We start from the raw sequence: 20,290 nt of genomic DNA on the forward strand, positions 1-20,290 counted from the left end.
CCACTTTACAAGTCTGTCAGCAAGATTCAGTTATGTGGGGCTCTGCGGTTGCTGCTCAGTATGTTTCCCATTCAGTCAGTTTTTGTAACTCGGAAGCCTGCCGCACAAATGTGTTGGTGGAAGCACCGTTCAACTGACAACAGAAGTCAGCCCGCCACAAGGACTCGTAAGAGCGTGAAGAGCCAAGTAAAGCACCCCCCCCCCTGCCAAACCCTCCCCTAACCCGGACAACGCTGGGCCAATTGTGCGCCGCCCTATGCGACCCCCGATCTCGGCCAGTTGTGCTACAGCATGGGATCGAACACGGGTCTGCGATACAGTACCTTAGATCGCTGCGTCACTCGGGAGGCCCCTCTAGCAGTTTTTCAAAGCAAATAAATCATCTAGTAGCCAACTTCCTTAGTAGCAGCTGCCTTATTTCTTACATTTGGTTTAGTCATCATGCTGACTTGGTCGTTCAACTCTGACCATCAATGGTGGCTTTTAAATAGTTAATGGAAGGCCCATGTTGACCTCATCTCTGGCCCTTTGTACAGGTTTGTGCAGATGGGTGGATGATCCCATTACACTTCAAACACTCACAGAGTGAGTTCTGCTTTATGGGCCAGTCAGGCGGTATCCCTCAGCCCCTCACCAAGCACCCCTTCCCTGCAGCTTGGGTGGGTCTAGGACCGTGGGCACGAACTGGCAGCATATCGCAGGCAGGCAGCCCAGTGTTTGGATTCAGGGAGAGCTGCCTCTCTATCTAAAGCAAGAGAAGGAATCCAGAATGTTTGAGCGTAGAGAAATAAAGCTAGAGGGAAAATGTGCTTGTGAAGGAAAGGGGAAGTCATTTTTCTGGGGGCCTTGGCTCACCTCTGAGTAATACTTACCTGACTAATAAATGTTTTGGCTCTGAAGAAAGTGGCTGCTACTTGTATAAGGTATTTGTCTTTATGGGAGATGTCCCTACAAATTTGACTTCTGTCAACTTGTCAAAGTTACATACGCGTTTGTGTACTCTCTGTCTGTGCATTTGCCAAAGGATATTCACTGTGGGATTTTGTCAGTCTACATGAAAAGGTTTTCAGCTCTATAGTCTGAAGTGTGTCTGTGGCCACATGACAGATCAAGTTTTGATGCGTTAGCCTCTCAGCTCTATTGAAAAGGAACAGGACTTCCTTGGTATTATCATTTGTTATCATCATGAACTGCTGATGTGTTTAACGCTGTTCCAAAGTCATTCCTGGTGTGTATTCTTTTGGAAACAAACAGAAGCTAACAGACTGTAGCGGGAAGGGAGTAACCTGCAGTTGTCAAATAAGAAACTTGTTTTTTTTAGTTGCGAACCGTTTTTTCCTTGCAAAATGTTTTGTTACAGTTTTCCACGCTGTGCACTAATGAATACACTCCTGTTCTCCTCTCTGTGTTCCAGGTCTGATGCCCAGCTGCCGCCATGTTCACTAAGAAGAAGAAGCCCCGCGTCCAGATCTCGGCGCCCTCCAACTTTGAGCACCGCGTGCACACAGACTTTGACGAGCAGGAACAGAAGTTTGTGGGGCTGCCGCGGCAATGGCAGTCTCTGATCGAGGACACGGCCAAGAGGCCCAAGCCCTTCATCGACGTCACCGTCATCACCACGGTGGAGCCCCGCAAGGTCAGGGGTCATCAAAATGGGATGTGGGAGGAAAGGGGCGTGTCACAAACAGGAAGTGATATTTTCACTGTTGCATTCTCTGTTGAGTTGTAATTTGAGAGAATGCCAGGATAAAAAGCTGTGTTGGGCCATGCACTCGAAGATGTCACATGACTCTTACTTCATTTTCAATGTTTAAAGTTAATTTCACTTGATCGGGGATAGCGTACACAGACGTTTCGTCTTTGTTGCCTTCAGTGTGTATGTAGGCCATGGGAAAGGGCACAACTGTAGCGGTCTCAGCTTACTGTACGTCAGATTTGGATCACAGTCTGAATCCACAGAACCTAAACAGTAAACATGATTGTCTTCTTTCCTGAACAATAAACGCAGCGAAGGCAAAAGACATCACTGAAAATAGAATCTGCCAGTCATCATATCTCTTTTTTAGAATGAAGCTGTGACAGTCCAGGAAGTCTCTCTTGTCCTGACTGGTCTGATCTCAACTCATCCTTACTTTGTATCTCTGCCTCTCACTCCTGTAGACCATAGTGCGGGGTAGTAAGATCGCTGTGGACGGCTCGCTGACATGGCTGCTGGATGAGTTTGACACCATGTCGGTGACCCGCTCCAACTCCCTGAGGCGAGGCAGCCCCCCTATCCAGCCCCGCAGAGACTCCGGATCTTCGGGGGGAGGAGGCCATGAGAACGGGGACCTGGCCCACCGGCCACACCACCACCCAGATCACTATGGAGACATCAGAGACAGGTACAGTGTCGTCAGTAGGGGCCCACGGGGTATTCAGATCTCGGCTGTAAAATGGCTCTGAAGAAATGTTTCCACCACTCCAGAGAGATGCAACCTGTTCACCTTTTCTCTGTTGCACTAGGGAGCAGCCCAGGCCGGACCAGTTAGCTGGTGGAGACCCCCGGCAGCCCCAGCGGGTACCCCGCTCTCAGCGAGAGGACGGCAGGCCACAGCAGCAGCCCCGGGGCCAGGAACCAAGCAGCAGGTACCGAGAGAGGGAGCGTCCTGGCCCACCCCCTCCCCCGCCAAAGCCCAGAGACACTGACCCACGGGACCACCACGACCAAGTAGTCCGCAGGGACGGGCCCAGCGACCAGAGGCCTAAGTCCAGCTACACGGGCAGGGACGGCAGCCCCCAGTCTCCCCGGGATAAGAGGCCTCTCTCGGGGCCCAACATCCGTATGCCTAACCTGCCTGTCACAGAGGGGGTGATAAAGACAGCACAACAGACCAGCAGGCCATTCAACACCTACCCCCGCGCTGACAGTGAAGGAGGAAGGAGCCCCACCAGCCAGGTACTGACAGGCTGCTAGGAGAACACCAGACACCAGACATTGGGAGATATGGAAACCAGTGCCGCTAATGTTCTATCGCATGTCTTTAATAGACCTCTGACATAAGTGTTGATCATACAGTGTCATTTCCTCTCCCTTCTAGGTGCTGAAGCTAGCCAGACCACACGAAGCACCGCCACACAACGGTCCTTCTAGTGCCTCCAGCCGAGACGGGGGAAAAGCACCGCAGAAGGGCCAGCTACGAGGAGACCCCCACCACTCCTCCCACCCTGTCCTGGGCCCTGAGCCCCCCCACAGCCACCAGCAGCAGAAGGCTCCCGTTCCCCGCCCCCCAGCCCCTGCCCTTCCACCACAGCAGGCCCTCTCGCCCCAGAGGGAGCCCCAGCGGGTGTCCCATGAGCAGTTCCGCGCCGCGCTGCAGATGGTGGTGGACCCGGGTGACCCGCGCACCTACCTGGACCACTACATCAAGATCGGAGAGGGCTCCACCGGCATTGTGTGCATTGCCACCATCAAGAGCACCGGCAAATTGGTGGCTGTCAAGAAGATGGACCTGCGCAAGCAGCAGCGCCGGGAGCTGCTATTCAATGAGGTGGGGTTTTAGGGCCTGTATTGACTTGAACAGAATGCAATTGAGATGAAGGTCTTTAAGATTTTTGATGTTCAGGGAATACAGCATAATGGATTTGTAAGCTATTAGTTGTGTGATCCATGATCTTTTATAGTGGCTATTACAGAGTTTAGCTAATGTTTGAAAGATTTGTCCTGCATGGAGGGTGCGGTTCGTGGTGTAATGAGTGATGTCATGTGCCATGTAATCGCCCACGGTCTCCTTAGTAACGCTGGTTCCTGTGCTCTTCAGGTGGTGATCATGCGGGACTATCACCATGACAACGTGGTGGAGATGTACAACAGCTACCTGGTGGGAGATGAACTCTGGGTCGTCATGGAGTTCCTGGAGGGAGGGGCTCTGACTGACATTGTCACACACACCAGGTGCGTGTCTGTTGATCTGCGGTTTAGTGCTATCTGGCATCCTTGGGATTTCCATAGCCTACACCCTAACTATTTTAAATTTTAACTTCAACGAGGTGATATCAGAGTTGGATGTAACAAAGATCTCTGATAGCAATGACCGTTGATCTGCTGCTCTGACAACTGACCAGCAGGACTAGGTAGGGCTGCCCACCCTTTTCCTGGAACTATACCGTCCTGTAGGTTTTCAGTCCAACCCTAACCTAACATACGTGATTCAGCTAGTTAAGGTCTTAGTGAGGAGAATCAGGTGTGTTAAATAGATTTGGACTGAACCTACAGGACGGTAGATCTCCAAGAAGGGCCATGGGCAGCCCTGGGCTATGGTGATTAGAATTAAGATGTCTGTGTTTCATACTAGTCATATAGTGTTCAACTGCTCATATCGTAGCTGTTTTTACAGTACAAGCAATGGTAAGGGCTCCCGAGTGGGTCAGCGGTCTAAGGCACTGCATCACAACCGGCCGTATCACAACTGCTGTGACTGGGAGTCCCATAGGACGGCGCACAATTGGCCCAGCGTCGTCCGGGTTTGGCCAGTGTAGGCCGTCATTGTAAATAAGAATTTGTTCTTAACTGGCTTGCCTAGTTAAGTAAAAATAACCACAAGTGTTTTGTTTAGTTATTTTTTCACCACTAGGTGGTAGTGTCGCATGGCTACACTCATGTCTCTGCAATGCAACCTGTGGTGTGAGATGTTATTTCTCTGTCAGCTCTGAGTGCTAATGACCTGTGTGTGTGTCCAGGATGAATGAGGAGCAGATAGCCACAGTGTGCCTGTCTGTGCTGAAGGCTCTGTCAGTGCTGCACACCCAGGGCGTCATCCACAGGGACATCAAGAGTGACTCCATCTTGCTCACCCACGACGGCAGAGTACGTACACCTGACTTCAGAGGTTAAAGTTCTGTGACTGCATTGGATGTCCTTCATATATGGGGGCCGGGCCATGTCTGTTATGTTAAATATATTCCCAAATAAGTTTCTTCTCAAATATTTAATTTTCTCTGTTAAGCTGTGTGCACTGAACTGACATTCTTTAATAGTGTTTAAAGTGCAGCGCTCAACTCCGACGGCGCTGTGTAGCCTATTGTAGCGGCTGGCAAAGTCATTCAAAGGCTCTACTTTATCACTCCGGATGGAACTTTCCACGGCTACTATTTTCCCATGTATTTTGTTTTAATTACAATATTACAACAACCCCATAGTAGAATAGTTACCTAGTCGTCTTGATGTTACGTGTTCTATGCCAGATACTATATTCCCCTCGAGGCACATTCAAGTTGCGAAAGCCGTAGGAGGGAAACCTATTCTGTCAATGCACAGCAATTCTTAATGCAATTGCGGAAAACACCTTTGAAATCAGTTTTGGCAAATGTATTCTTAAGCCAGTTCTGGCCTTTTTAAAATGTTATACTTTTTATTTTTTGAAAGAGTGGGATCCCGGTTTTACATTGCTCCCACTTGTATTTCTCTACTTGCGCGTGGCATAGTTTTACAAATGCAGCTTTATGCTTAGTTTCAAGCATGGTTCAGGGGCAGCTGTGCAACAGACCACTTAAATGGGCATAGTCATCTTACAAGGGCCATGACACTGTAATGGTGAATTTTAATTTATATATATATTTATAATAATAATTAATAACAATCAGGATGTCATGTCCAATAGGGTGAATGCAGAAGGACAAACTCAATGCTTCAGCCTACGTACATATTATAGCCACTATGCTTCATCAGTTGGGCTACAGGTGATAATGCTTATTGCTAATAGCACATCTGATAATATAGACCATGCATAGGTTATATGGACATGGTCCAATATGTTAAAGTAACTAACATTCTTACCAATATGTTATTGGGTCCATTTATGGAGATAGAAATTATATTTCAGCTGGTGTCCGTGTCATGTTTTCATTAATTTTGGAGTAGAATGTCCTTTCAAAAAGTCACCATAACTGAGCTTCCCTGTCCTTCTACATAAAAATTGAATTGGTCAAACATGGTCATGACTTTCTTACATGAAAGGGAGGTTAACTTGGCCCCAGACAATTGATTTGAGATCCGATGTAAGTTTCAGTCATGGTTTTGTTCTTTTTGACCCCAACCCTACATCACCACCTCCCTCATGGACAATTATAAGACTGGAGTATGTACACATCACTCACCCCAACCCTGCTTCATACACAATGATGATATAATTGTCCCATAGCAAAAAAGAAAATGCGAAATAGACTGACCTCTATGGTCCTTGAAGAACCTACTGTATGATATAAAATATTGTGTGATATAGGCCTAGCTTTGGAAAATACTCATGTGACTGAGTGAAAAAAGAAGGCTCTGTGTGTCCAACAGAATGTCTGTTTTGTTTCTTTGCCATGATATTACTTCCGAGTATTGGGATTACTGGTACCGTGACAACCCTCCCCATACTGCCCAGTCATAACAGGCTATCTCATTTACATATCGGAACGAGATGAAACCAGCTGTGAAAATGAAGATATGGGAAAGAGGAACTTGTTGCAGTCATGTTTGTTCCCAAAGTATTGTAATATACAGTATGAGAGGTAATGGAGGGCTTGAAGCTCACGCTGTTAATTTAGTTCTTACTTTACCCGACAACAGTTTGTAGATGATACAACAGTTTCTTTTATCTTTTATTGAGCCCAAGTGTCAACCTGAAGTCACTTGTAGCTGTCATGGTTGGCATGCTAAGGGCTGTGCTTAGCTCTTATTGTGGTTGACCCAAGGGGAAGTGTAGTCAGTTACCCTCAGCTGATTCTCGGCAGAAGAATGTGTGTGTGTGCTTGCATGCGTGTGTTTGTGTGTATTCACATTTCCCCTTACCAATTCAAAGCATGCTTTAGTCAGTGAGCCCTGTTCTTCAGAGGTCACCAATGGCAGACAGGATATTCATCCACCCAGGCATTGCAAAGGTTTTCTCAGAGAACTGTGGGAGGTGTTCTACTGTGATGTGTAATACTGTAAAGCAGCACATTGCTAGATAGAGGATTATTTGTGGTACGCTAAGAGTTCAGCCTGTCAATCTATAACACAACATCCATGTCAGCTGAAAAGTCTTTCATTTAGTCATTTGTAACGATGGCAGTATTTTTAGAATGCCTGTGTTTTTCCCCAGTAAATAATGAATTAAAAGCTCTGACCCTTTCCGCTATTCCCCCCCGCCCAGGTGAAGCTGTCGGACTTTGGCTTCTGCGCCCAGGTGTCTAAAGAGGTCCAGCGGCGCAAGTCCCTGGTGGGCACACCCTACTGGATGGCCCCAGAGCTCATCTCACGACTGCCCTATGGGCCTGAGGTAATGTCCAGTTAGTTGTCTGTGTGCATGCGTTATAATTCAAAACTATCGCTGATCACTGTGTGTATACAATATTTTACTCCGTAGGTGGACATCTGGTCCTTGGGGGTGATGGTCATCGAGATGGTGGACGGAGAGCCACCCTATTTCAATGAGCCCCCCCTCAAAGCTATGAAGATGATCCGTGACAACCTACCACCCAAACTCAAGAACTTACACAAGGTACTAGGCACACTAGAAAGAGCCCCTCTCTCACACAAGGCCCTGTTATTCAACATTTTTTTAATTGATAGTCATCCTTTATTTTTCCCAGGTTTCTCCTCTTCTCAAGGGCTTCCTGGACAAATTGTTGGTGCGAGACCCCACCCAGAGGGCCTCGGCCAATGAGCTACTCAAGCACCCCTTCCTGAGCAAGGCTGGCCCGCCCTCCTGCATTGTGCCTCTCATGAGGCAGAACCGCATGAGATGAGAGCGAGCGGAGTCCTCTCCACCACTAAGGAGTAGTGTCACATGGACCCTCAACTCCCCAAGCTCACACCTCGAACTCACACTGTTCTGGAGCGAGGAGGTTGGGGGGGAGCAGAGTAACACTGCCCAGCTCATATTAGCATTTTTACTGGTCAAGCTTCTTTTAAATGTTTTTTTTAAGAACCTTTTGAAATGAAAAGGATCTCTGTCCCCTTTCCTGTGGGAGAAAAGATTGACACTACAAGGATGTATAGCTTGAGTGGTTTGGTGCAGAATGAGGCTTGGAAAGTGCTGCCTGCTGGGGTGACTCACAAAAAAACACTGTTAGCATCCTAGCTGAATGGTCTGAACCATGCTTCCACACTACAGGCCTTCCTCACGACATGGCCCAGACTCAACTCTATTCCAATAGACAGGACATCCGAAAAGACTACTGAAGGAGGACTATGCTTTTCTCTTACCACATGATGCATTGAAGTATTTTGTTAATGAAAGTAAACACTTGGTTCCTGTTACAAACACTAAGCAAAGGTAGACACTGGAGTTGTGTTTTAGATTATTTTCTGTATTTTTCTTGTAAGTATGATGATAGAGATATCCGCTTTGTTTTCTCTATTTTGTGATTATTTTTTAGGGGTTACAGTGAGATTTGAAGCACTGTTCTGAGATAGAAGCTGCACGCCTGGTTGATTCCAATATATCATATAGTTTTTTTAAATTATTTTTTATTACAAGATAATTTCTTTTAATATACCTGTGTTTAATAGAATATCATGATAAAGTGAACATCAAGGCAGAGTTTCAGCTGTTTCTTTCTAAAGGCTTATTTGTACTTTAGGAATTTAGCCATGTGGTTTGTGCTCCCTGTAACCCCTCGATCTGCTGCTGTAGACTTCAGCTGTTAGTTTATAGTAGTGACCACTAGGTCAATGGAAGGACCACCCTTATGAAAGCCCCCACACACACATACACATCTGTATATACAGAAAGTACATATTTTTATGTCATTTTTCCTAATGATTCATTTCTTAAACGCCCAACGTGGCCAGTCTGGACAATGGTTCTGGACTATGTGAATGTGAGTGCTGAGCCACAAACTGGTTCTGTGTTTAAAGATGGAATCTGCAGTAGGGGGAAACAGTCACACCGGCTGCCCCACCACCGTTATTTTTTTGTTGCCGAGCTGGGGAGCGTTGCGCAGCATGGGGGGGGGGTATTAATATCGCAAATGGACGTGACTGTTTCACCATTTTGGATAAGGATCCCAGCTTTAAGGGCTTATTAGAACAGGAAACGGACACACAAGGTGAAAATTCATGCTTGGTTAAATGAAGTGTGCAACAGCTGCTAGAACTGCATTCTTGTCCATAATGTAGCAATGACAGGAACTGTATGGCAGAAAACAGACCCACAGATGCAAACTGAAATAGTGAACACTCACCACAATCGCCCACACACACACTTCATGCAAGGCCCTACGAAAGTCTATGTGGGTGGAATCACGAATCCAGACATTAAAACGGAATTCAATAATATTACAACATTTATTGAACTTTGGTAGGAAATCAACTAAATGTAATTGAAAATGTATTATTTAGCCAAGATTATCATAAGACATAAACAAATTGCATCCGTGATTTGTATTTTCCTTCAACTTTCAGAAGCAAAGGCATGGTAATGCCCCTATCTGAGTGCAAGTTTGTCTACCACTTCGTGTAGCCGTTAGCAATGATGCTAATAATCACCGTCTTCTGGTAGATTGGAAGGCTTTCTAAAAAATGTTTTTTAAATTGTTCAGCATACTGCAATCACACGTTACAGAAACGCAGATAACCAAACAAGTCTCTTGGCTGGTGCAAACTACAGCCAAAAATATAAATGTCTTTTTGATTTTTCACAGACCTCGAAAGTGATCTCCTGGTGTGGTTTATGCATTGTGGTGGACTTAGAACATCAAATGCTGCTGTTTTTCTATTTAAAACGTGTGATATTTTTGGTGTTGAGAGCGAACACATGAAAAAACTGAGGGAAACCTGGAAAAACAGAACATGGGCAAAAAAATCTAACAGGTTTTATAGGGCTCTATTCACCGTTAGTCCTCGTTTTTCTCTGAGCTTTCCCCTCCAATTCTAGATTAGTAAGACGAAGTCGCATATGTACATTCACCATAGAGAGCATCCAAAGACCACGAGGCCATAGTGCACAGCAAAGAGTAGCCAATGTGTCTGTTCTGAGTTTCAGTGAGGATATCGGAACAGACTCCATAAGTAGACACCAACACTGCATTGTGAAGTACTGTTGTTAATTAGATGCGTCAGAGGTTACTGTACGGTTTTAACATTCTGTCAATATTCCATATTTCCATAAAACAAGTGGACGTCTGTTAAAAGTGACATGATGATTGGCAAGCCTGAGTAAGATGTGATCCGTCTGTTCCATGTGTAAAAAATAAAATGTTCTTCCAGTTTAGTTTTGCAAAACTGAGTGAAAAGATGGGCTGAAAGAATGACAATCAAAGTTAGTAATTCACTGTCTGCATTTTCAACAATATTCTGAACTGATCACTCTTCATTGCTCACAAAGTTTTGTAACTGTAATTGTGCAGCATTTTGATAAACAAATTTTCTAAACAAATCCTGTTTTGATACTCATTAAATCTATCTTTGCATACTGTATATTTCTAAATCGCTTAACTAATCATTACCGTGAACTGATGGCACACTGATATTTTGTTTTATATCATATACTGTAATGATGAATGCCCCCCCAAAAAAGACGTATCATTCCTCAAACTACAGAATTGAATAATCTCATTAACCCGTCAACTACAGTTTTCAGTGGCTGGTATGAAACCAATCGCGTACATTCCGCAGTTGGTATTTGACATTCCTGTAGCTTCTACTTAATTTAATGCCTGTCAAGGTTAGAACCGCTTAACTTGTTTTTTTTTCACGGTGATTTTGTGTGTTTAATGCCTTAACGTTCAGAAAAGTAACACGAGCAATATGATTACTTTCTTTGTAAATTTTGTTAATTGCAAATGTACATGATGATTTTACAAATCTTCAGGAGTCTGTAGTGTCTCAGAGTAAACTCATTATCGTTGGTTTGTGTTTGTTGAGAGGATTCTCAAATTCATACTGGCCTACTAATACATTGGTGTGAATTTCTCCAACTTGTTTGTATGATTATTTTTCACACTTTCTTGTATGCTAAATCATTTAGGCATCAGTATTGTAAAGTTTGTGATGGTTGACAGTTTTTCTTGAGTCCCAACCCACCCCTGTTTTTTTTGCATTTTTGCTGGTTATTGTAAAAACAACTCATTTTAAATATTTTTGGCAAATACAGTTTTTCTAAAATGTAAGGTTTTTTGTCATGCCCTATCATTTGTGTATTGTGTGACCATTTTAGGATGTTAACCATTTTAAAAGTTGTGTTATAGCAATGGCCTTAGTCTCAGATGGTACTCATCGTCTTGGGCTCCCAGTGGTGCAGCGATCAGGCACTGCATCTCCGTGCAAGAGGCGTCACTACAGTCCCTGGTTCAGGTCCAGGCTGAATCACATCCGGCTGTGATTGGGAGTCCCATAGTGCGGTGCACAATTGGCCCAGCGTCGTCCAGGTTTGGCCGTGGTAGGTCGTCATTGTAAATGAGAATTTGTTCCTAAATGACTTGCCTCGTAAAATAAAGGTTAACTAAAAAGACTTGGCCTGTGGTTATGTGAGGATGATTATGATGGTGTTGATGATAACATTTATCTTTGATTTATGGTTTTAAATCGTCACACATTAAAAGGTATGGGCTGGAGCCCAGCTAATAAGTTCGTTAGTTATATTGTGTCTTAGGTACGGCCAGACGTTTGTCTATTTTCATATTTATCAACCTGATACATTGGGAGAAATATTTGAAGGTAAAATATTACACAATACAATATGTATATCTGGAAGGAACTAAATTATGTTGCATTGGCGCACTATATTCTTAGCACTTCCGTCTGGTCCTTCTGTCAAATGTGATTCAGTATCATCTGGCCTTCCACTATAGACTTGTTTTGTTCACTTCACTCATTTTAGCAGGCGACCACGGTGTTGTAAACGGAGGACTTGTGAAAAGCGTGGTCCAAAAACAATGACCGCTCATTATACTGCGGTGAACTGAATGTTCAATTTCCACAGTTCTGCGAAATTTAGCTCGAATTTACTGAATATGACAAGGTCCAGCGGACGCCTGCTAAGGGTGGGGTTTGTGTGAAGACGCACTGTATACAGTGGTGGAGTTCGTTTTGCATGGCCGGGCGGAGAGTTCGCTTAAGGACCAATGGAATGGCCTAAAATGAGGCAACTCCACCCACCTTGCAAACCTAACTCGATCAATGTCACCAGCGCGCGTAGTCGGGACTGGAGCCTGTGATAAGTCTCTCTGTTCCTGTCAAGAACACAGCTGAGCGATGACTCAGTTGTCAGCGGCTGTGAAATAGATCCAGTTGTTGCTATATGCCCCATTAATCTGGAGGAGAATTAAACAAATTAGATATTGATCTCGAGCGGATCGTATATCAAACAGACGGGGAAGTATTGATTTATACCATCTTGGACTAGTCCTTGAACGGAATATTCCTATATCTAGATTCTACAGGTGAGTAGCCTTATTGGTAAGAGGTTATATTTAGCCAAGTATTTTTTGGAACTTGCCTAAAGATAAATGTAACCCCAATAATAGAACATGTGATATGTAGGATATGACTAGCCTGTAGGACAGAGTGTTGATGTAGGCTGTAGGAATATTTTGTTTAATTAATGGAAGTTGAGTTTAGTCGGCTAAAGAAAATTGCGATTTTTAATTAGACTGGCTTGATATATTAGCATTCTGGATATGATATAAATGCGTCAGCCTTGGCATTTGTACTTATTTGGGGATGTCTGGTGATTTCTGGGTATGCACCTGTGCATTCAGCTCCGTTGCGCGTTTATGTTCAGCGAGCGCTGGTAGGCTATTTATTCGGTTTGTCATGAACGTACCACAAACACTAGCCTTATTTCTATGAGCCTTATTTCTATGATTAACACAATAGCCTTTGCTTACCATATTCTGCCGTAGTCTACAAGGTCCTTCCTTATAATTTGTGCCTGGATGTGTTTTGATAGGACGCATAAAATGACCATTGATACTATTTCCTCACTTCCATGACAACACAAAGACATAGGTAGTGTGAGTCATATTATAATTGATCACTTGCCTATTCCTCTTGGATGAGTGGGATGGCATGAAAAGTGTTACTGTGTGTCAATGCCATCCATGTATGACACTTACAGAAACAGGGATGCAGCTGAGTAGTTTGACAATCAGAGCAGAAAGTGCGAAGTACCACATAGCAGAAGTCATTAAACCCATGGGTTATTTAAGCAATAAGGCACAAGGGGGTGTGGTATATGGCCAATTTACCATGGCTAAGGGCCGTTCCTAGTCACGACGCAACGTGGAGTATATTGGCCATATATCACAAACCTCCGAGGTGTCTTATTGCTATTATAAACTGGTTACCAACGTAATTAAAAAATACATGTTTTGTCATACCCGTGGTATGTGGTCTCATATACCACAGCTGTCGGCTAATCAGCATTCAGGGCTCGAACCATCCAGTTTATAATACTGATTATAAACTGGGTGGTTCAAGCCCCGAATGCTGTTTGGGTGAAAGCCGTATATATATGGGTATGACAAAACATTTGTTTTTACTCTGCCTTGCGTAGTGCTTATTAAGAACAGCCCTTAGCCGTAGTTTATTGACCATATACTACACCCCCTCTGGCCTTGTTGCTTAACTAACTAACCTATCAAACATGGGAATCATTACAGGCACACAGAAGACAAACAGTTACCAAATCCGTTCAGAGGAGAAAAACATGTTTATTTTTTACTAGATCTGTTGATGACAACATTAGTAAATGTATTGATAGATGTTTATTACATTTCATTTTATAGTGTTGCGTTTTAAAGTAATGCTTTATAATGGAACTGGAGCCATTTATAATGGCATACTTCACAGCTTATTCATGAACAGAAGTCATGTTTTAATAAGATGGTGAGTAAGATGCCACCCACCTACATTGTGGTCACAGCTCACTGCCTGATAGAAACAGGTGTAGGATATTAATGCGATCACTCTGTTGCAGGAGAACCTTCCAGCAATGCAGGAAATGTAAAATGTCTAGTGTGTTTGAGGTTTAAAAAAGCTTCGGAAATGTGTAATTAACGTTTAGACATTTCAGACTGGATTTTCCCTTATGAACATTTTATCAACCCCTACAAAAATGTAAATAAATTATAATCCACATATTCATTCACATTTCCTGTTGCTGCAGGATTATTTTCCTGCTGTAGCAAACTGGCTCAATTTAAGATCCTACACCTGCAGGCTATGTGAGCACAGCACACATGGTGTTGGCAGGGACCTCCCCTGCTGTTCCAGAGTTGACTTGCACCCCTGATATGAAAGCGCTCCGAAACCCGCCATGGGATTTGTGTTTGTGCCATACCTGTGTGTCAAGTTCAGTGCTAAGAGAGGAAATATGGGCCAGGTGAAGAACAAAAACACTACCAGTCATATAAGTAATGTTGATAAATGTCTGGTGTTGAACAATAACCCAAGTTTAGTTCCTGTTTCTGGAAATGAAAGGGTACAGGGTTGGGGAATGATTCACTCATTCAGGGTCAGGCTGTGGGTGTTTATGGTAGCTGAAGCTGTGAACCACTAACAAAGCTGCCTTTGTTAGGGCAAAAGGGGAGTCTTTCCAAGTGCATGATTAGATATTTGTCGATATTTTGCAACTGTGTGTGTGCACATGCGTACATGCTTGTTTGTGTGCATATGTATGTGCGTGACTATCTGCAGGGCACTGAGTTCTCTGTTTATTGCACCTGCAGGAAGGCTGTTTTGATGTCTGCGGAGTCTCTATGGATGTGTGGACACATCACTCTGGGCTACGGGCTCTTTCTCCTGGTCGCCCTTCCAGACCTCATCACAGGTACCCGTCTCCCTCCTCAACCACCCACCCTAACCACCCACAACTGCCCACTCAGGTCATCACCTCTGCTAGGCATCCAAGTTGCACCACCATGTACTTGTTGAAACAGTCACCACTGCACCCAAAAGCTGTAATCCATCTGTAAGAGCTAACTATATAGCTATCTGGACATACAACCTGCATCATGCTGCAATAATACTTAGCCCTCTCCCCAGACCTGCAAGACTCCTCCTCCCAGACTCCACCTGTCTTACCCCATTCATATGGCCATATCTATTAAAACACTCTACCTAAAGCTTTTTTCCTCTTCAACCTGAATCACAGATCTTTGAGATGCAATAAGTGCCGGTTCGATTCAACAACAAGGTCTAACAACTAAACTGTATGCCTCATCCGCAGGCAGACAAGGGAACTGCAGCCACCCACTGGTGCCAGAACACGGGGGCTTCCACTGCGAGCCCTCCCCCTGCCGAGGCTTCCCCCAGAAGAGCTTGATCTACTACTTCTGTGAGCCCGGCTACACCATCCCAAAAGAGGTGCACAGCTCGCGCTGCCGCCACGGCAAATGGATCCCCAGCGTGCCCACCTGTCTGTCCACAGCAGGTGAGTCACCACGGCCATGTGGGAGGAGGGGTAAACCTTTGCTCCTAGTGTAATGGACTAGAGCAGGGATGGGCAACTTTGATGGGGGTGGGGGCAACAATAAATCTGAACTCATCATGAGGCGGCTCGCAGGTCTGTGTACCCACATCCATACCCACATATGCAATCAGAGCCCCACTTTGCGAGCAAAACATTTTAGTGGCAGCAGAGAGAAAACATTGATGTTTTAATGTTCCTCTCTTGCAATTTTGCCATGGGGCGTAGATACAATGTTGCAGTTTTAAAGACAATTTGCTGCAATTCTACATGTTTTGCCATGTGGTGGAGGGAAGATTTTTCAATTTTAGAAAAAAAAATGACACAAGTCAATTTCTTGCAATTCTACTCATTTTGCCATGGGACGGAGAGAGAAACAGTTTTTAATATGATATCTGAGTGAGAGTGACGATCAAATCAATGGGGGTCCCCTGGTCAGTATTAGACCATGATTACTATACGTTTAGCTAGCTGGCTGCCATACTAATTTACCAATCTAAAAAATGTCACTCAATGGGCTAATTGAGTGACTGTCAGTGACTGACATAACAAGAGAAAAACTGCTGATGCACACAACCAAATTTCGAAATTGCAGCTTATTTATTTTTGGAAATGGATCCGCGGGCCTACAAAAGGAGGCCGCCAGTTGCCCATCCCTGGTCTAGCGCATGTGTGTGTGGAGTATGTCCATGAGTGACTGATATGAGATAAGTGTTAGGTAAACTACAGTCAGGTCAAAGGATGCAGTGTGATTTAAGGTAGGTTCTGTACTCAATCACTTTGTAATGCATTTTGTAAATGCATTAACCCAGACACCTAACAATTACTTTGGCTGATTCCGGGTTGGCTATATGCATGCATGGAGGTTATGGGTTGATGATTTAAATGTTACATGGCTTTCTTCCACATAGTCATCTCATAAGCTGATTAATAGCAATGCTATGACCACCCTCCTTCATTCATCCTCTTACTGCAGGGATGGATAACTACAGTTCTCAAGGGCCTGATTGGCGTCACACTTTTTCTCCATCCCTAGCAAACACAGCTGATTAATCAAATTGCATTCTAAATTGAAGATCATGATAAGGTGATTGTTGGAGTCAGGCGTGTTAGCTGGGACTGGGGCAAAACTGTGACACCAATCAGGCCCTCGAGGACTGGGCAATTCCAGTCATGTCTTATTGGATGTGGAAGAGGCAAGTGGAAGCATACACTCTATACCACTCTATGACTGTTGTGCTATAGTTTCAATGGCCTTGAGTATAGCCCTACATGAGCTTTGAGTGTCACTAGAGCTGAGCAGTGTGTTAGGCTGGTTAACAGGATGGTGTGTGGCCTGTTAAGTGCTAAGATTTGATTGTCGTAACTTTCTGGTACCAACCCCTTAGTTCCACACAAGAGGTCAATGACCTACTTGGTGAGATGCAAAAGCCGACATAGCAAATTCTTAACATGCTACTTTAGAGCCTTTTGCTTCCTCTTTCGGCCTGTGCTGCATCGAGGCAGGAAACCAGCATCAAGAAACGGGAAGTGAGCAAAGTCACCAAACTAACCAATCTCTTTCCTCTGCCATATTAAACCTCACGGAAATGTAATGCGTCATGGATATAGGAAACCACACCTGCAGATGCATGACTGACTCCCTTTGAGATACCCTGTTTTATGCTGTCCATATGTGTATCAGTAGTGTGTTTCCCCTAAATGATGTGTGTACTTCCTGAATGTATTTGTTGAGTGTGTTGTAGCTCTGGTCCAGGGCGACAGTGTGTGTTCAGGGGGGTTAGTGAGTGAACACACTAACGCCCTGGACCACAGCTAAGTGTGTTGTAGGTAGTTGATGGGTGTGTGTGTTGATTGTTTGTGTTGTGTTTTCTTTCAGACAGACATGTTAACTATGAGGACCAGGTGGCCCACTCACTCCCTAGCGTTGCCACGACGGCGGTGGGCGTGTCCATATTCCTTCTCACCACCACGGCCTGCTTGGTGATCAAGTCCCGCCTTTTTCCCTGTCACTCACACAGGTAAGCACATATGACTGGCTCTTATCCCTGTCACTCACACAGCTATATTCATACGACTGGATCCTCTATAGCGGTGTTGTCACTACTAACCCTGGTCCTGGAGCATTAGTGTATGTAGGTTTTGTTCCAGCCCAGGACTAACACACCTGATTCAGCTAACCAAGGTCTTGATGATTGGTTGAATCAGGTGTGTTGCTCTGTAGGGTGGTTACAGCGCTGTAGTGGCTTTGTACAGTAGAGGCTTGGAAATGCATCACATCCTGTAATGAAAGCATCTTTATAATCTGATGAGTGAAAGTTGAAAGACTGTGGAGGAGGAGGAGGAGGAGGAGGAGGAGGAGGAGGAGGAGGAGGAGGAAGAAGAAGGAAATTCAATGGTTTGATAGTAATCTTATCATCGATGCTGGGTGTTTCATAGCTGTAGTGTCAGTTAGATTGTAGGTAAATCCACCCACTGTATGAGTGCTGTCTGTGAAGTGATCTGATCATCTCTCTACTGTTGTTCAGCAGGCGCTCCTCTGACCAGATAGATCTGATGGTGGATGGCCTGCCTGTGTCTCTGCCCACCTATGAGGAGGCTGTCTATGGGAGCTGGGGGCAACACCTGCCCCCCTGCAGAGGGCCCACCCAGCTCCTATTGGCCCAGGAGGCTCCAGGTCCTTCATTAGCTCACAACCAATCAGATTCCAGTCACCTTATCCCTCAATCCAATCAAAGCCCAGAGATCCTTCCGCCCCCTTACGAGGAGATCCAATCCTGTCCCAGAGAGAGTCAGAGTGAGGTGGACGTGCGGGGCATACAAGTTGCACTTCCCGATGACAAGGACATTTGAGTGACTGGTGTATTTATGTTACCCACCAATGATGTACTGACATGTAAAATCATGTGCTCAGGCACTTGCAGTGGGGCAAAAAAGTATTTAGTCAGCCACCAATTGTGCAAGTTCTCCCACTTAAAAAGATGCGAGAGGCCTGTAATTTTCATCATAGGTACACTTCAACTTTGACAGACAAAATCAGAAAAAAAATCCAGAAAATCACATTGTAGGATTTTTAATGAATTTATTTGCAAATTATGGTGGAAAATAAGTATTTGGTCACCTACAAACAAGCAAGATTTCTGGCTCTCACAGACCTGTAACTTCTTCTTTAAGAGGGTCCTCTTGTCCTCCACTCGTTACCTGTATTAATGGCACACCTTGCACAATTGGTGGCTGACTAAATACTTTTTTGCCCCACTGTATATGGATTCAAGCCTACCAGCATGGATCAACTTTCTTTTCAGGTTTCAACCTTATACATAGCACACCAGTTCTGATTAGCTGTTGGTAATGTTATGAGACGTTTCCTGCTACGGAGACATGGTTTATATCCCATCAGTGATGGGACCTGAGCCTCGTTTGTTGAGGTGACTTTGGTAATGATATTACTGTTACATCACAGGGACCTGCGTGTCCTTTTTGTTGGTTTATGATTTGCGATGATGGCAGAGTTGTAGCGTTGATATAGAAGCCAGCCTTGCACCTCTCCCCTGCTTTGAATTACTGACCAGAATTTGGGGAGGGTTTGGGGTAGAAACCCCCAGGATGTACTTATTTGTTATAGACATTGAATGTAGTTGTTTCTCTTTTTCTTTTCAATAGAAAAAAATGTAATGGATGTATGTAATGTAACATTTACATAATATTGCAATTATTGCATTGCACAGAAGATTAAACGTCAACATTGTTTCTAATTGTAAAACCTCTTGGCCTTACTCAGTTGTGGTGCTCTCTGGGAAGAATTAGTCAAAGGAAAGTAGATCGCATGGTTGATCAGAGACACAGTCTGCACTCAAATGGCACTCGATTACCTTTAAAGTGCCTTACTTTTGACCAGAGCCCTATAGGCCCTAGTCAAAAGTAGGGCACTATAGGCCTCCCGGGTGGCGCAGTGGTTGTGCCACCAGAGATTCTGGGTTCGCGCCCAGGCTCTGTCGCAGCCGGCCGCGACCGGGAGGCCCATGAGGCGGTGCACAATTGGCCTAGCATCGCCCGGGTTAGGGGAGGGTTTGGCCGGTAGGGATATCCTTGTCTCATCGCGCTCTAGCGACTCCTGTGGCGGGCCGGGCGCAGTGCGCGCTGATCAGGTCGCTAGGTGTACGGCGTTTCCTCCGACACATTGGTGCGGCTGGCTTCCGGGTTGGATATGCGTTGTGTCAAGGAGCAGTGCGGCTTGGTTGGGTTGTGTTTCGGAGGATGCATGGTTCTCGATCTTCGGCTCTCCCGAGTCCGTACGGGAGTCACAGCGATGAGACAAGACAGTAACTACTACCAATTGGATACCACGAAAAGGGGGTAAAATACATTTTTAGAAAGTAGGGAATAGGGCACTATTTGGGACACCGCACAGACAGAGCTAGTGTAATAACCAGCTCATGTTGAATAATTAAGTTAAGTTCTATTTGGGAATTTCAGCTTAAAGCAGCAATCAGCAGTTGAAACAATAAGTCACCCGTTTCAGTAAAAAGCTGAAGGATGGGCCTGAGAAATGTAACCACACTCAAATTCATAGGCAGGACTGACCATCCATGATATAAAAAGGATAGTTTTAGCCAAGTTGTAACATGGGATCTGACATTCTGACCAACTCATTCTTCCGTTTGTTACACAGAACTTTGTACAAACAGGATGGCCAGGGAAAGGCACTGTGAGGGAAGTGGAGTAGACTCACTTTAACTGCTAACTGTGTCCAAATGGAGAAGTACAACATCCGCTTATGAGGAATGCAGAACTACTATACTGACCTATTTACTGAAATCAGTTGAGAAACTACTGTGTGTTCAGCCCTGATTTGAGGTTGTAGTTAGTGA

General features: G+C 44.7%; 2 protein-coding genes across 4 annotated transcripts in view; both read left to right on the top strand.

Moving 5' to 3' along the window:
- Positions 1 to 11,118, top strand: part of LOC118384244 (serine/threonine-protein kinase PAK 4-like) — a 30,113-nt gene extending 18,995 nt beyond the window's left edge. For both annotated transcript variants that reach the window (XM_035770598.2, XM_035770608.2), the window contains exons 2-10: positions 1,415 to 1,636; positions 2,161 to 2,384; positions 2,506 to 2,938; positions 3,081 to 3,530; positions 3,801 to 3,934; positions 4,720 to 4,846; positions 7,158 to 7,283; positions 7,371 to 7,505; positions 7,597 to 11,118. In XM_035770598.2, the coding sequence (XP_035626491.1) occupies positions 1,436 to 1,636; positions 2,161 to 2,384; positions 2,506 to 2,938; positions 3,081 to 3,530; positions 3,801 to 3,934; positions 4,720 to 4,846; positions 7,158 to 7,283; positions 7,371 to 7,505; positions 7,597 to 7,752 (1,986 nt within the window). In that variant the 5' untranslated portion in view covers positions 1,415 to 1,435 and the 3' untranslated portion in view covers positions 7,753 to 11,118. The remainder of the gene's footprint in view (positions 1 to 1,414; positions 1,637 to 2,160; positions 2,385 to 2,505; positions 2,939 to 3,080; positions 3,531 to 3,800; positions 3,935 to 4,719; positions 4,847 to 7,157; positions 7,284 to 7,370; positions 7,506 to 7,596) is intronic.
- A 1,012-nt stretch (positions 11,119 to 12,130) lies between these two features.
- Positions 12,131 to 19,182, top strand: LOC118384262 (sushi domain-containing protein 6-like). 2 transcript variants are annotated; one of them, XM_035770642.2, is made up of 5 exons: positions 12,131 to 12,390; positions 14,680 to 14,780; positions 15,180 to 15,383; positions 17,299 to 17,440; positions 17,948 to 19,182. In XM_035770642.2, exons 2-5 carry the CDS (start codon positions 14,693 to 14,695, stop codon positions 18,270 to 18,272), a joined length of 759 nt encoding a protein of 252 aa, XP_035626535.1. In that variant the 5' UTR covers positions 12,131 to 12,390; positions 14,680 to 14,692; the 3' UTR covers positions 18,273 to 19,182. The 2 variants fall into 2 exon arrangements, with proteins under 2 accessions (XP_035626535.1, XP_035626545.1); XM_035770652.2 differs by having other exon boundaries at positions 17,951 to 19,182.
- Positions 19,183 to 20,290: the final 1,108 nt, after the last annotated feature.

Source organism: Oncorhynchus keta, chromosome 1 (assembly GCF_023373465.1).
Source record: "Oncorhynchus keta strain PuntledgeMale-10-30-2019 chromosome 1, Oket_V2, whole genome shotgun sequence".
NCBI classification, from domain to species: domain Eukaryota; kingdom Metazoa; phylum Chordata; class Actinopteri; order Salmoniformes; family Salmonidae; genus Oncorhynchus; species Oncorhynchus keta.